The 14,491-nt window shown below is 35.1% G+C and overlaps 3 protein-coding genes and 1 pseudogene across 3 annotated transcripts; 2 read left to right on the top strand and 2 right to left on the bottom strand.

Moving 5' to 3' along the window:
- Positions 1-22: 22 nt before the first annotated feature.
- Positions 23-2,249, top strand: LOC106429070 (probable serine/threonine-protein kinase PBL11). Its single transcript, XM_013869815.3, has 6 exons — positions 23-397; positions 646-953; positions 1,032-1,167; positions 1,243-1,385; positions 1,466-1,589; positions 1,676-2,249. The coding sequence occupies exons 1-6, from the start codon at positions 346-348 to the stop codon at positions 2,086-2,088; spliced, it is 1,176 nt and encodes a 391-aa protein (XP_013725269.2). The 5' UTR covers positions 23-345; the 3' UTR covers positions 2,089-2,249.
- On the bottom strand, positions 2,221-3,380 carry LOC106429079 (trafficking protein particle complex subunit 4). Its single transcript, XM_013869824.3, has 3 exons — positions 3,171-3,380; positions 2,637-2,805; positions 2,221-2,553 (listed from the first exon to the last, which is right to left on the bottom strand). Exons 1-3 carry the CDS (start codon positions 3,228-3,230, stop codon positions 2,357-2,359), a joined length of 426 nt encoding a protein of 141 aa, XP_013725278.1. The 5' UTR covers positions 3,231-3,380; the 3' UTR covers positions 2,221-2,356.
- Positions 3,381-3,483: 103 nt separating this feature from the next.
- On the top strand, positions 3,484-9,810 carry LOC106443018 (annotated as a pseudogene).
- A 663-nt stretch (positions 9,811-10,473) lies between these two features.
- On the bottom strand, positions 10,474-13,373 carry LOC106429088 (expansin-A9). The gene is made up of 3 exons (XM_013869834.3): positions 13,113-13,373; positions 12,466-12,784; positions 10,474-11,168 (listed from the first exon to the last, which is right to left on the bottom strand). Exons 1-3 carry the CDS (start codon positions 13,267-13,269, stop codon positions 10,859-10,861), a joined length of 786 nt encoding a protein of 261 aa, XP_013725288.1. The 5' UTR covers positions 13,270-13,373; the 3' UTR covers positions 10,474-10,858.
- Between the last annotated feature and the right edge of the window lie 1,118 nt (positions 13,374-14,491).

The raw sequence follows: 14,491 nt of genomic DNA, 5'->3' as shown, positions 1-14,491 counted from the left end.
AGACTCGGAAGTCTTATGAAGAAAAGTCAGCAAGTCAGCGTGAGCAGAGATGGATCAGAGGAAGAATCAAACCAAATCCAATCTTTCACACTTCTTTACATTCCAATTAATATCATTATTTATTATAAAAAAACAAAGACTTTTCTTGGGAGAACAAATGTCAAAAGAAAAGAGCTTGGAGTGTTCATCATTAGCCTAATATTCTTTCTTCATTTCCTACGGCTGCTGGGTTTGTGTTTACAAACATAAAGCTCTTTCTCTTTTTTTTTTTTAATTTGCTTTCAATAGAAGAAGTAAAGAGCTGAGTGAGTGAGTGAGTGATTGGTTTCTTTCTTGGGTGTTTAAATGGGAGCTTGTTTCAGCAATCGGATCAAAACAGATATTGCTTCCAGCACATGTTAGTCTTTTTGCTCAATCTCTTTTATTTTTTAATTATTTATAATTAAATCTGAACAAGGAAGGTGATAGATTTCAATGATTGTTGTGGTTCTTTCATACTTGCTTTGTCCTGAATTAGAAAGTCTTGGATTTTGATGAAAGTTGGTGTGTTCAGGGTAGAAAGATAATATGTTTCCATTATTAGTAAGAAGAGTTGGTTCTTGTCCGTGTGTTGAAATGTTTCTGAGAGAAGAATTATTATTGTAGGGCTAAGTTCGAGATTCTTGAGTAGAGATGGGAGCAAGGGGTCGTCGAGCACTTCTTTCTCTCACGTGCCTCGAACAGAAGGCGAGATCTTGCAAAATGCTAATCTCAAGAGCTTTACCCTCAGTGAACTCAAGTCAGCAACGAGGAACTTCAGGCTTGATAGTATGGTTGGTGAAGGTGGCTTTGGTCGCGTTTTCAAAGGATGGATCGATGAGACTTCTTTGGCTCCTTGTAAACCAGGGACTGGACTCGTCATTGCAGTAAAAAAACTCAACCAAGAAGGGCTTCAAGGTCACCGAGAATGGCTGGTTATTCACATTTCCTTCCAAACTTTTCATCTCAAGTAGTGTTACCTCTTTTTGAGCTTTTATCTTGTGTAAAAACAGGCTGAGATCAACTATTTAGGTCAGCTGAATCATCCTAACCTTGTGAAACTGATTGGGTACTGCTTGGATGAAGAGCAGAGGCTGCTTGTTTATGAGTTCATGCCTCGTGGGAGTCTTGAGAATCACTTATTCAGAAGTAAGTGAAGATATATATTATCCTCATGAGACAATCTTCCTTTAAACAATTTTATAATTTTGTCATAATAAACAGGAGGAACATTCTATCAGCCACTTCCATGGAACACAAGGGTTAGAATGGCTCTTGGTGCAGCTAGAGGACTCGCTTTTCTTCACAATGCTCAGCCACAGGTTATATACCGAGACGTCAAAGCATCCAACATCTTGCTAGATTCGGTATGTATGATGCATGATTGATATTTTCTGTGTAGCTTTAGCCAGAGAAGTTTATCTCTACTGTTTCCATGTATCTGCAGAACTACAAGGCAAAGCTTTCGGACTTCGGCTTGGCTAGAGATGGTCCAATGGGTGACAAGAGCTATGTCTCTACCAGAATCATGGGAACTCAAGGATACGCTGCTCCAGAGTATCTATCCACTGGTATGTATGTATACATTTGCATCTTCTGACAACCTTTGATCACTGCAAAGAACTCCAGTACTGATGTTTCTGTCAAATTTTGAAAGGTCATTTATCGGCAAAGAATGATGTGTACAGTTTTGGGGTGGTGTTACTGGAGTTGTTATCAGGAAGACGAGCAATCGACAGGAACCAACCGGCGGGAGAACACAATCTAGTTGACTGGGCGAAGCCTTACCTAGTAAACAAAAGAAGGCTTCTTCGAGTGATGGATCCTCGTCTCCAAGGTCAATACTCGCTAACCCGAGCTTCAAAGATTGCACTTCTTGCACTCGATTGCATATCAATAGATGCCAAGAGTAGGCCGGACATGAAGGATGTGGTCAAGACGCTTGAAGAACTTCACGTCCAGAAGGAAACACCAAAAGAGGAGGAGCAGAATCTTCAACCCAGCAGTGATAACAACAACAACAACAAATCTCCGCAAGCTGTGAACTATCCTAGGCCATCTATCATGTAACAATCTTTTCCAGGATTTAGAGATGTATATACTCTTTAACCTTCTCTCTGTGTTAGGTATTGTGCTGTGTCATAGAATCATGGGTCTTATAATTTTTGCCTCACTTTCCTGGGCAATGTAAAAAGAAGAAAAAACACAGAAAAATGATGGTTTTGTTGCAATGTTCAAGTGTTGTCACGTACAAAATGTTATCCGGATAAGAAGACTAGAGGAAACAAAACAAAAAGGCAAAGAAGTGAGATATCCGAGCATACAATCAATCTTGTGGTCATCGTCCTAAGAGTGCAACGCGGTCAGACTGAACAGCTTGAGTAAGGTTGATGTCGAAAAGCTCGCAGCGAATAGGCATCTCAATCTCATAGAAAGGGTTCTTCAAGACGTAGTCAGTGTAGAGTTCATAAACGTATCTAAGGAGGCTCTCCATGTGAGGAGTTCCAGGTTCACAAACCACAAAGAACTTTGTTCCTATAAGAAAAATCAAGAATCAACAAGCAAGAGAAAGAAGACATAAAAGAAAGGCAGATGAGAGAATGTATATATATATAAACCTGGGAGAGATTGGAAGCAATGGAGATCAAAGGTATCAGCTTGGAGAAGCTCAATGCCAGAACAGCCATTAACAGGAGAAAGCTGCTGAGAAATGGCGTGCATAGAGTGCCATAAACTGGCTACCCTCAAGCTATCATTCGTATCCATCCTTCCCTTCGTTCCACAGTCCTGAGTTTTCCCAAATCCAACCAACACACAGAACAGAACAGAACAGATCATAAATCAAATCCAAACATAGCAGTCAGTCTCTGAGTTAAGCTTAGTCTATTTCAGATTCTTCAAATGAACCAAATCAAAGCAAACAAATTAAAGTCCAAGTCTTTAAGCAGCTATTCACAAACCCTATAGTAATTATCTAAATCACTGCTTCTTCAACACCTAATGATCTCCAAAGCTTCTGTTTTTGGTCTATACCTCGAATAAAATCGACGAATCCGACGAAACTAGCATAAATTAGGTCGTCATTTCTCGAGAAATGGAAGGTCGTAAAATACAGGTGGGAGATGGAGAAGAGAGGGAAAGATGATTATTACCTTGTAGAAAATCAAACCACCAGATTTGTTGATTATGTAAAGACTGTAAATCGCTGCCATTTTTTGCCAAATTATTCAAAAGATCCAAAACCCTGAAATCTGGGAAGACGATGAAGAACAGATCGGAGATCTCCTGATGGAACTTACAAACGACGTCGTGTTTGTATTGATGGTCTCTAGTTGTGCCACGTCGACTTTCATTCTTACAGAAGAAAAGTCTACTGTTGACTAACGTCTCATAGAGCGCCACGTGAGCTTTTATGTTAAAAGTCTATAACCAAAACGGTGTCGGTTTCTTACTCTCACAACTAACTAACTACCGAACTTCTGGAAGAAGAGGTATACAAAAGCAGAGAACAGAAAGTAGTAAAAATGGCGGCGGTGAGGGAAGAAGAGAAGCGGAATTCAACGGTTGAGATCTCTGGATTACGTTTCACGTATCCTGGAATCGACGGCCACCCACCTACGGGATCGAAACCGCTTATCGAGGGTTTCTCTCTGAAGCTCAATTCGAGCGAGCGGTGTCTCCTCGTCGGATCTAATGGCGCCGGTACGTGAAACTTCAGGTCATCTCTTTAGCTTGAAACGCGTGTGTATGGGATCCGAATTTCTTAAAGCTGAAAATTCAGGGAAGACGAGACGACGATACTGAAGATAATGGGAGGGAAACACATGGTGGAGCCGCACATGGTTAGGGTTCTGGGTCGATCGGCTTTTCACGACACCGGTTTGATCCCTGCTATCTCGGCGGCCAGGTTCGTTGTGAAAGTTTCAATCTTTTTTTCTTTAATTTGGATTAAAAATGCTGATTTTGGCTGAGAATTATTGGTTTCCTCTGTTCTTTCCAGTGGAGGCGTGATGTGGCATTTGCTGGATTTGAAGTTCCGATCCAAATGGACATTTCCGCTGAGAAAATGATATTCGGAGTGGCGGGTGTCGATCCTCAGAGAAGAGCTGAGTTGATCAAGGTTAGTAGAAGTTTTCAGACTCTTTCACTTTGATGAGATGGTTAAAGCTTCTATGTTACTTCTTCCTTACAATGTGATTTTGTGAAGCTTTGGGTAGGATTCAAACATCAATAACTACTGATGTATGTGACATCAGCTAGAGCATGGTCTTATCTTTCATCTTTGTCACATTATCAAACTTATTGCTACCATTTAAGCATCTCAAGTATCATCATTATCCCACCTTTCTGCTTGTTCTAATTGTGACTGTTGGTTCAGGGGTTGGATATCGATATCTCATGGAGATTGCACAAGGTCTCTGATGGCCAAAGAAGACGCGTCCAGATCTGCATGGGACTCCTCAAGCCTTTCAAGGTATGAACACACAAACACCAATATGTGTGATTTTTGAAATATGATTATAGGAAAGTTTATCTGATTCCAAGCTTTATTGGATCATGTACAGGTTCTCCTTTTGGATGAAATAACTGTTGATCTTGACGTTCTCGCAAGAGCCGACCTTTTGACATTTCTGAGAAAGGATTGCCAAGAGCGAAGAGCAACCATTATCTACGCCACTCATATATTCGATGGTCTTGAGGATTGGCCTACACACATTGTAACCTCTTTTCTCTATTTTGCTCCTATACTACTAAACAACAAATACATATAACACAACATCTTCCCATTGTCAGGTGTATGTAGCAAACGGGAAGTTGCAACTAGCAATGCCAATGGAGAAAGTGAAGGAAACAAGCAAAAAGTCGTTGATGAGAACGGTTGAGAATTGGCTGAGGAAAGAAAGAGACAAGGAGAGGAAGACAAGGAAAGAAAGGAAAGCTAATGGCCTTCCTGAATTCGAATCACGTGCTGAGGAAAGCCGTGTCACCGGTGATCCTGCTCGGATGCTCAACAATGGCTGGGCTGCCGGGAGACTTTACTCTACCATTGCAGGCAGTGAAGATCATTTCGTATTTAGCTCAAACAGAGTTCTCAGATAGGCATGGGAGACATTCCATATGGCCAAAGGGTCATAATAATTACTTTTCTGTTTTTTTTTTCTTTTAACCACGAATAATATTTTGTTTTTGTAACATGTTTGTTATTCTGAGATATGAATTTATATTTACTATTTAGTATGATAATGAGAGCCTTAGTTGATCTGTATTACTAAGTGTTTTGTTGATCTTTTTCACTAAAGTAAGAATTACAATGTAATGTATCTTTGCCACAGAATTTTACAGTATATTAAAATTTTCAAATTCATCGATCTAAATTCATTTTAATATTAACTCTCTACTCGTGGAATCGTCTGTAATATTTTTCATAGTTTGTAATATCATAATTATCCATCGTTAAAAAAATATTAACTCTCTGGTCACTTGCTTATCAAAACTGTTTATGTTGAACTAGTATACTAGTGTGAGACAAAGAAAAACCTAGTCCCATCGATTTGATCCTTGCCGCCCAATCTGAACTCTAAAAACAATGCCAATGAGCTCTAATGATAGTGCTAAATCAAAGCTGGTTTCACCATTGGTCTATGAGGCATCCGAAAAAAACATTTAAAAAATATTCAGAAAAATCGTAAGAAATTGGCAGTTTAATATTGATCACAAACAAACAAAACAGCAGTTTAATTGCTAAGATTGTCTCAAGAGAGAAACGACAATGGAAGGTGCATTCACCTTTTTCCTAATCATGCTCACTAGTCACTAATTAGTAATGACTATAGTTATAGGATTTATTAGTTTTTAGTGTTAAAGAAGGATTTATCAGGGTTCATGAAGAAAAGTCACTACAGTAGTTACTTCTCACCAAACCTAAAGGTCCTAAACTATGCTAAAACATGCATGACCGTCCACTTCTATAAATTAGAATTCTCTTTTTTTCTTCTTTTGCCAATTAAATCAGAACTAATTAAATAAGCTAACTACATATTTTTGGCCGAACGTATATGTTACTACATTTTTGTATTCATATTTGGTCATGAGTCATGACATTTCCTATCATAAATAAATCAGTGTCTTTCTTTCTTAACAAAACAAAAAGAAGAAAAAGAATTGGGTATCGACACAACAAACAAATAAGATGTCACATTTGAAGTTAATCGGTGATTTTCTTACGTTCGTCAATTGTGTTTTTGTTCTTTTGTGCCGAAGAGAATTGATGCGTTTACGGTGAGATAATGGAGGATTTATGCTCTCCGCCATCTATAATCTTTCTATCTTTTCTTCTTTTTTTTTACATTCATTCAGGTAAACCGACCAAATAGACAAGGCCACACGGATTGCTGTTTAAAGGACATTGGAACGTACTAAAAGCGAAAAAACGAAATATTATTCGGATTCATATTGACGGCATCAGTTGAGGTGAACGTACTTTTTGGTTTTTTAAATTCGCAAAAGATAATTACGATTATAGCTAGATCGGTCGTGATTTTGTGATTTATAACGCAACAATGCAATGCAAGAGATTCAATGACATTTGCAAGAGATAGCGCAATCTTTTTTTTTTTTTGCAGTAAGTGACAACTATTTTGTGTTGTATCCTTCTGATCAAAGAAGTACACTAGTGTTTCAAATTAAATAAAGGCAAGATCGTTTTCTGGTAGCCTGATTATAGTATTTTTGGAACTGTATAAAGAGAGCAAGGTATCTTTTACACAAGACTTGTTTATGTTACGGGTATTTTTATACAAATATCTTGTTATATATAGATTATGATTTTTGTGTTCAAAAAAAAAATATAGATTATGATTTAGCAGAACTAATTTATGTAGAAATTACAAGATGCTGACAAAAAAATAATAGAAAGATCATGTATTTAAAGATAAAGTATGTTTTAGACTTTTGGGAAAAACTTGATGTCCGCATTTTATAGCATAGCATATCTACTATTTGGAGAAAAAAAAGAGATAATGCTATCATTATTTACATATATGTACATTTGCAAATTAAAATGATGTAAGGTAACTAACAAATACCTAATTTCGAAAGAAAGAAAGAACTAGACAAACAAATGCCGTTGTTATTACATCACTGACTGATGCTATCTAAATCGGATGCATCTAGATGTTACCATATGAAACATTGTCACCGAATTAAAAAGCCAACAATAATGTAATAAAATATTTACAGAATAAAAAAGGCATGATACATTGGTTGGTCCATCAACTAAATCATCAGAATATAAGATAAGATTCTGTAAAATCTGATTCAATATCTTATATTAATTTTGGTTTTTTCCTCTGATAAATCGTGATCGCAGATTGCACATGACGATAGTGTAATTCATTTACATCACATCACATGAATTCTATCTTACTTAATGCATCACCTCTCACATAAGTACATTCTAAAATCACTACAAAAAAAGTCTACATTGATAGCACATTATTATAGCACGTTTTACTGAACTGCTATCGTAGATGATTTAAAAATTTCCGTATTATATAATAGCATTAGATAAACGCTATGATAGAGAAAAACCTAAAATAGCACTTAATTAATGCTATTTTAAGAATTACGTGAGCGGGAAAAATAAAATCATCATTTCACCAATACTTAGCGGAAATTTAGATTTAAGCGCCAAAAATATTATTTAAGCGGCTTAATAAAACTACGAAAGACTTATAATAGCATTTTTATAATGCTAAGAAAAGCTATTTGAACCCCTAAACCTTAAACATGGTTTTAAACCCTAAACACAACCCTTAAAACTATAATCTTTTTATATTATAACTTCAAATCTTAAAATTAAACTTAAAATTTAATCTTCTTGATCTAACTATAATTTCCTAACCACATATCCTTAATCTTTAATCAATCTCTATATCCTAAATCATAACTTCAAACATAAATTATACATTCTGTGTAAACATACAACTTTTTAAATGATGACCAAAATGATAATCTTGATATTAATCTAATATTTCAAAACTTAAATATTAATTCTTAAAATAAATATCAATTTATTATGTTAAAAAATAACTCTAAACTTAAATTCCAAAGTACAAAATATACATTTTGAAATAAGATATAAGTAAGAAAAATTATTTACAAAACAAATCATCAAAGATTGAAGGAAAAAAAAGACAATTTATAAAGAGTATTTTCTTGCTACGATTTAGCTACGAAATGTTTTGTAGGTCTTTATAAAATAGCCACGAAATGCCACGATTTTTTTTGTACATGCTTAAAACCCTAAACCCTAAAATTCTTTTAAACCCTAAATATAAACCTTAAAACTCTATTATTTTTCATAATTTAACTTAAATCTTAAAATTAAATTCATAATTTAATTTCAAATCATAATTTAAACCCCAAATACTATATTCCAACGCCTAAACTATAAACATAAACACTATACCCCAAATCATAAATCTAAACATAAAATCTTATATTTTAAAATTTAAAATATTAAACTTTACTTTTAGATCTTATCTTCAACCCAAATCCCCTTACTCAAAACTTTATATTCCATATACACTAAACTTTACTATACATACAATACTCTAAATATAAACTTCAAAACTAAAATTTGAAAAATTTAACTACAAATCTTAGACCTAATATTCAAATCTAATATTTTCATACTCTGATCCAAAATCTTAAATCATAGTCTTGATATTAATCAAATATTTTCAAACTTAAACATCAATTCTTAAAATAAATATAAACTTATTATGTTCAAAAAAGAAAACTCTAAACTTAAATTATAAACTCGAAAATACAAAATTTTATATAAGATATAACTAAGAAAATTTATTTAGAAAACAAATTATCAAATATTTAAGAACAAAACAAAAATAAAAATAGAAAAAGAAAGACAAAATTTCTGGCCAATCAGATTCAAATACATAGATCACACTCTTAACCATTGGATTAACTTAGATCTAAAGGTAGAGATTTATTCAATTTTATTTTTATTTTTTTCTTCTCTCTCTCTCTCTCTCTCCCTCCCTCCCTCTCTCACGACAGATCTCATATCATCTCCTTCTCTGCTTTTTTTTTTTCCCGATTCTCTCTTCTCCACTCTAACCTCTCATTCTCATATCTCATATATCTCTTCTCTCTCATCTCTCTCAACGCCTCTCTCCCATCTCTCTCAATGCCTCTCTCATCTAACCACCACCGTGTCTCCTCCTCGTCTCACCACCACCGCGTCTCCTTCTCGTCTCACCACCACCGCGTCTCCTTCTCGTCTCACCACCACCGCGTCTCCTCCTCGTCTCACCACCACTGTTTTCCCCCTTGTCTCACCACCACCACGGTCGACGTCTCTCTCTCTCTCTCTTCGTATCTGTGTATCTCCTTCTCTCTGTGTTGCTCTATTACGAATCTGATTTTGTTTTGTTTTGTTTTTGGTAAAGATAGGTGGAGGAGCCAAGGTTCATGGCGGCTGGAGGAAGCAAGGTTCATGGCGGCTGGAGGAAACAAGGTTCATGGCGGCTTGAGTATACAAGTCTCGTGGCGGCTGGAGGAATCAAAGTTCAGGGCTGCTGGAAGAGGGACAAGGATATGGAGGAGGCGGCAGGAGTTTTTTTCTTTAGGTTTAGGTGTTTTAGGTCTGGTTAAGTGTCCTAAATTGTAGTGGTCTGATTTTATTTTTTAATTTCTGGTTTAGTTTTGTAAACCAGAATTAATCTGTAAACCAAATTTAATTTATTAATAAAATTTATTTTATTTTCAGTTACAAAATAATTTTTGATTTAATTTTATAATTATTTAACTTTTAACTAATTAATCCTAATTAAATATTCAAAATAATTTTTAATTGTTATATTTCTAGTTATAGCATTATATCATTGTCATTATATGTACATCATAACACGTATCAGAAGCTATGCTATAGTTAAGTTAATAATATCATATAAGTGTTGCTATCGTATCGGTATATTTCGTATCATTCAGAAAACGCTATCATAGGAGGAGTATTTATGATGGCTGCCGCATACATAGCATTTATGAATTCGCTATCAAACATCTAATATAGCATATTTCTCGCGCTAACAATGTACATATTTCTTGTAGTGAATACGTATGGTACACCGTATATCCCGGATCCTAAACCGTATAAATCTATATATTCCGTGCGTTTGGGTTTGACTGATCTTAGAGTATAGTGACGTTGTAGGACATTTGTTCTTTTATTTTTCTCATAAATGTATGAATGGTTTGATTCGAAAGCGAAATAAGGATGATACTCATATCATAAAAACAAACATGAAGTTTGATATTTTTTAAACGCTTTAGAAAGTTAGAAGGAACAAATTAAATAGATTCTAACACAAATACAAACGTAACATAAGCAATCCATACACCACATCAATATATTAAAACTTAGCACACAGATAACTATCAAATAAATTTATTTATATAAATCCAAGTTTCTCGATATTCATATATATGGCTAATACAATCAGAACGTAAAGGAGAGCTGCGGGCAACATATATCTTTATCGCAACCCTTTGTTTTTGAAGCCGCTTCAGCCGCTCTACATAACTAAACAGGACACAACACACCAAAAACAAACAAAAACTAAGCCTAAATGTTTTAAAATAAAACCCTTACTTCCAAACAAGCATCCCAATACTTCCCCTGAGAAAATAAGGGAATAATGGTAAAACCCAATTCCAAACCGTAACTTTATTTAAAGACACGTAAACATATATATTAGAAAAATCTTCAATATATCTTGCCGGAGAAAAATCTTCAATTTATGTTTATTTTTTGGAATTAGACACGAAAATTCTTGCCGGAGAAAGTCTGACCAAATTGCCAGTTACTCGGGACGATGTTTTTGGAAGTGGAGCTTCGGCCATCGGAGGTTTTGACTCGGAAGGAAAGAGACTGGCCGACAAGAATTGCGTTGGATTGCCAGTTTTGTCCCCAGTTCCGGCTTAGACCTAACCAACCTGTGTTGCTTCCTTTAACACTCACCATCTGGACGTTTCCGGCTCCGGCTACGTTAGTGACCAGCACCAAGTTGAAGTACTTGGATCCATTGATCGTGAATCTCATACCTCCCTTCTTTCTACATGGGATCCTGCAACACCGCCAAAAATATATTATATTTTGACATTATTTATGTCCTTTGTTATTGTTGCTGTTATTTTATGTCGATAATATATATATAAAAAAAAAAAAACAAATTAGTAGACTATGTTTGTACTTATGAGATAGACACTAAAAATTTCTAACAATTTTAGGCATTTTCGTGAAAGGAAGTGAAATTATAGTTGTTCTGATCATCCGACTGTTTATGGTTATGTGGATAACCGGCAAATGAATGGGGTGCAGTGAAGAAGTGTCGGGCCTTAGCTGACTTCAATGCAATTCACCACAAACAAAATTGTCTCGAATCTAATACAAGAAGGGTTGAGATGTGTAAACTACTGAATCGCCCTCGGGATTTTTACCCAGAGGTCCCAGACATTATCTAACAACGTCATAGTAAAAAGGGTGTTTTAGCAATTCCCAAGATGGGTGTGTTGTGGCGAAGAAAAAGTTTAGTTCTAAAAGACAGTAAAGGTGTGACTGCATAGACTCAACTAAAACAGTACGTTAACAGAAAAACTTTTATGGCTATGAATGTGTACTGCGGTTGGCATGCGGGACGGACTAAACCGCAGTTAAGGTTACCATTCAACTTAGTAATCTTAATATATTGTGGACTGAAAATTAAATAATATAAAAATGAAATGGAACGCGGGCGGTTCACACACATAAGAAAATCAGTGGAACGCCATGCACATTAAACCACAGCAAAAGAGGTGCATTTCAAAGTGCGGTTCTTTGTTTTTTTTTGTCAACTCGGTTCTTTGTAATTTTTTTTAGTTGATAATAAAATGTTTTTAAGTTATTTAAATATTATTTTATATTTTTCTTCACTTTTAGTTTATTATTTTTATTTAAACATCCATCCCGCACTATTTATTACTTTGGTCACCATTCACATATTGTTTGAATCGCTTCTTTTAAATGAACCGCACTTATCCCGCAATATGCGTTTTGTTAATATAAACCGCATCTAAACCGCACCACACTAACAAATCTGCTTGTCCCGCACCGTCCAACCCGTTGTTACCATTCGGAGCCTATGTTTGGTTTCCAAGAAAAATAAAGAAAAGCTTTAGCAACTTTCTCGGGAAAATAAGAAAATATGGAATAAAGAATAGAGTGAACATGCCAAAACTCTGAAAATCTTCAAGCTCACAGATTCTTAGATTCTAATTAAAAAAAAGATGAAGAAAAAAAACCTCTGAAGTAAAATAAAAATCTACCTTCGCTAAGAGGGAGGAGATAAGGAAAACAGAGTGGACTATAGAGATATGAAGATCTACCTGCGGTAAGAGACTGGGACAATACCGGCCTTATACTTAGCAATGGATAGAAACATAGGCATGGCGAGATCAAAGTGCTCACGAGGAGGGTTACACCAACCACCATTGTCGCTAGCTTGAGCAAAGTTAGGTGGACAGAAATTAGTGGCGGTGATAAGAATGGATGGGTTTCCGGGAAGACACCAGCCTGGATCATTGACACATTTGAGCTCAAAGCAAGCCCCACAGCTCAAACCATTGTTGAATAAGGCCGTGCTTAAAGCCGCCGTGTTCACACCGTAACCTTGGCTATACAAATTTCCATACCCGCACGCACCACCTATAGAACAATGACAAACCGTTAGTTAAATGTCTATTCAGTGAATAGTGTGCTAAAAACGTGATTTTGATATTAAAATGACGTATTTGGAGATCTTTAATATGTATATTATGATTTTGAATGAAAAAAATAATATTAATTATATGTAAGATATTGGTGAAATTTGTAAAAAGAGGATCCGCAGATTAATTAAATAGTAGAAAACTTTTCGGATACGATGAATAAAATAAGTGAGAAAAAGTGTGTAGGGTGTGAGAAAGGGGATGAAATTGATAATTTGAAAACTTTGGGTACAAAATAAAAACTATAGGTGTGAGAGAGAGTGTACCCATAGTGCCGGAAGCGTCAGCTTCACCGTAGAAGGTGGCGTGTGCGTTTACCCAGGGACCTCCGGTGTAAACTCCTGGTATTTTAGCGTTCACTGTGGTCAACGTCAGAGCAGCAACCACCATAATCGCCATTGCTGTCATTAATTTCGCCACCATTTTTTTTCTTAGTATAGAAAAAGTTTAAGTTTCTGGAAAAGAGAGAGAGAGTGAGGGAGAGGAGTATTGTGTGAGAGGAGAAAGGTAGGAAGGCTACTTATGAAGGGAGAGAGCAAAGAGTTTACGGTAATTAATAATACTTTTTATTCAAATTTAATTTCTTAAAGGATTTTTTTATTACTTTCAATCAAAGGAAAAAACACATAATTTGTGATTCCGCATTGAAGTTTGATTCCTTTTTTTTGGCTTAAATCAATTACTAACGTTTATGATTGAGTGACTTTATTTATCATCCCGACGTAATAATCATGTATATGTGCATATTTCATCATTTATATATTTAAATTAGTGCACAGTGTTTCTTTAAGAGTTATAAAAGATATGTGAAAACATCAAATGATTATTTCGTGATAATTATATGTTCATCTGAAAGTATAATTATATTTTAAAATTATCTAAGGAAATACGAAAAATTACCTTACAAAATTATAATTGTTCATTTTTTCTTTTGGAACATTATGTTCCATTTTTCTTTGAAGTTTGAAATCATCTGTGGCATTAGCTATTCCATTTTTGGTACTTATTCTTGTTTCTGGCTTTCTGTAAAGCAATAAAGAAAAATCTTCTGACCCTTTTCGTCATCAAAATTTTACTTATTCGTTAGGTTAAAAAAAAGTTACGGACTCAAGTCTGAAAAAGTAACTTCAAATATTTTGCTGAAATTGTAGTTTCATCGGGAATAGTAGCCGTATTAGCCCAAAGAGGATTATAACTGCGTCAGACTGACCTTAACTGATTATCTAATCAATCAAAGGTGGTATAGTTTTTTTTTTCTCAGTAATCGGTATAGTTTTTTCTTTTGACAACCAAAAGGGATAGAACTGAGTCAGACTTAATCAAAGGTGGTATATAATATGGCGAATTCGCTAAAACTGATAACTGTTTTGTAGAATGCAGTTTATTTGAAGTTTTGGGGATTGTTTTCTCAAATTAATAAATGCAATCTCATTGTTATTTTGTGATATCTAGCTAAGAAGTAACATCGACTAACAATACATTGTTAGTCAGTTGCTACTATTGTTATTTTGGTATTTACGATAAATACCAAACATCACTCAAATGCAATATTTTGTATTCATTGTTAGTCAGTTAATAATATTTTTATTATAATACATAAGCAAAATGATAGCATACACACATGGTGCGCACATGGGCACCTGAT

Source organism: Brassica napus, chromosome A3 (assembly GCF_020379485.1).
Source record: "Brassica napus cultivar Da-Ae chromosome A3, Da-Ae, whole genome shotgun sequence".
Classification (NCBI taxonomy): domain Eukaryota; kingdom Viridiplantae; phylum Streptophyta; class Magnoliopsida; order Brassicales; family Brassicaceae; genus Brassica; species Brassica napus.
The sequence above is the reverse complement of the archived record's forward strand: the minus strand, read 5'-3'. Positions and strand labels throughout refer to the sequence as shown.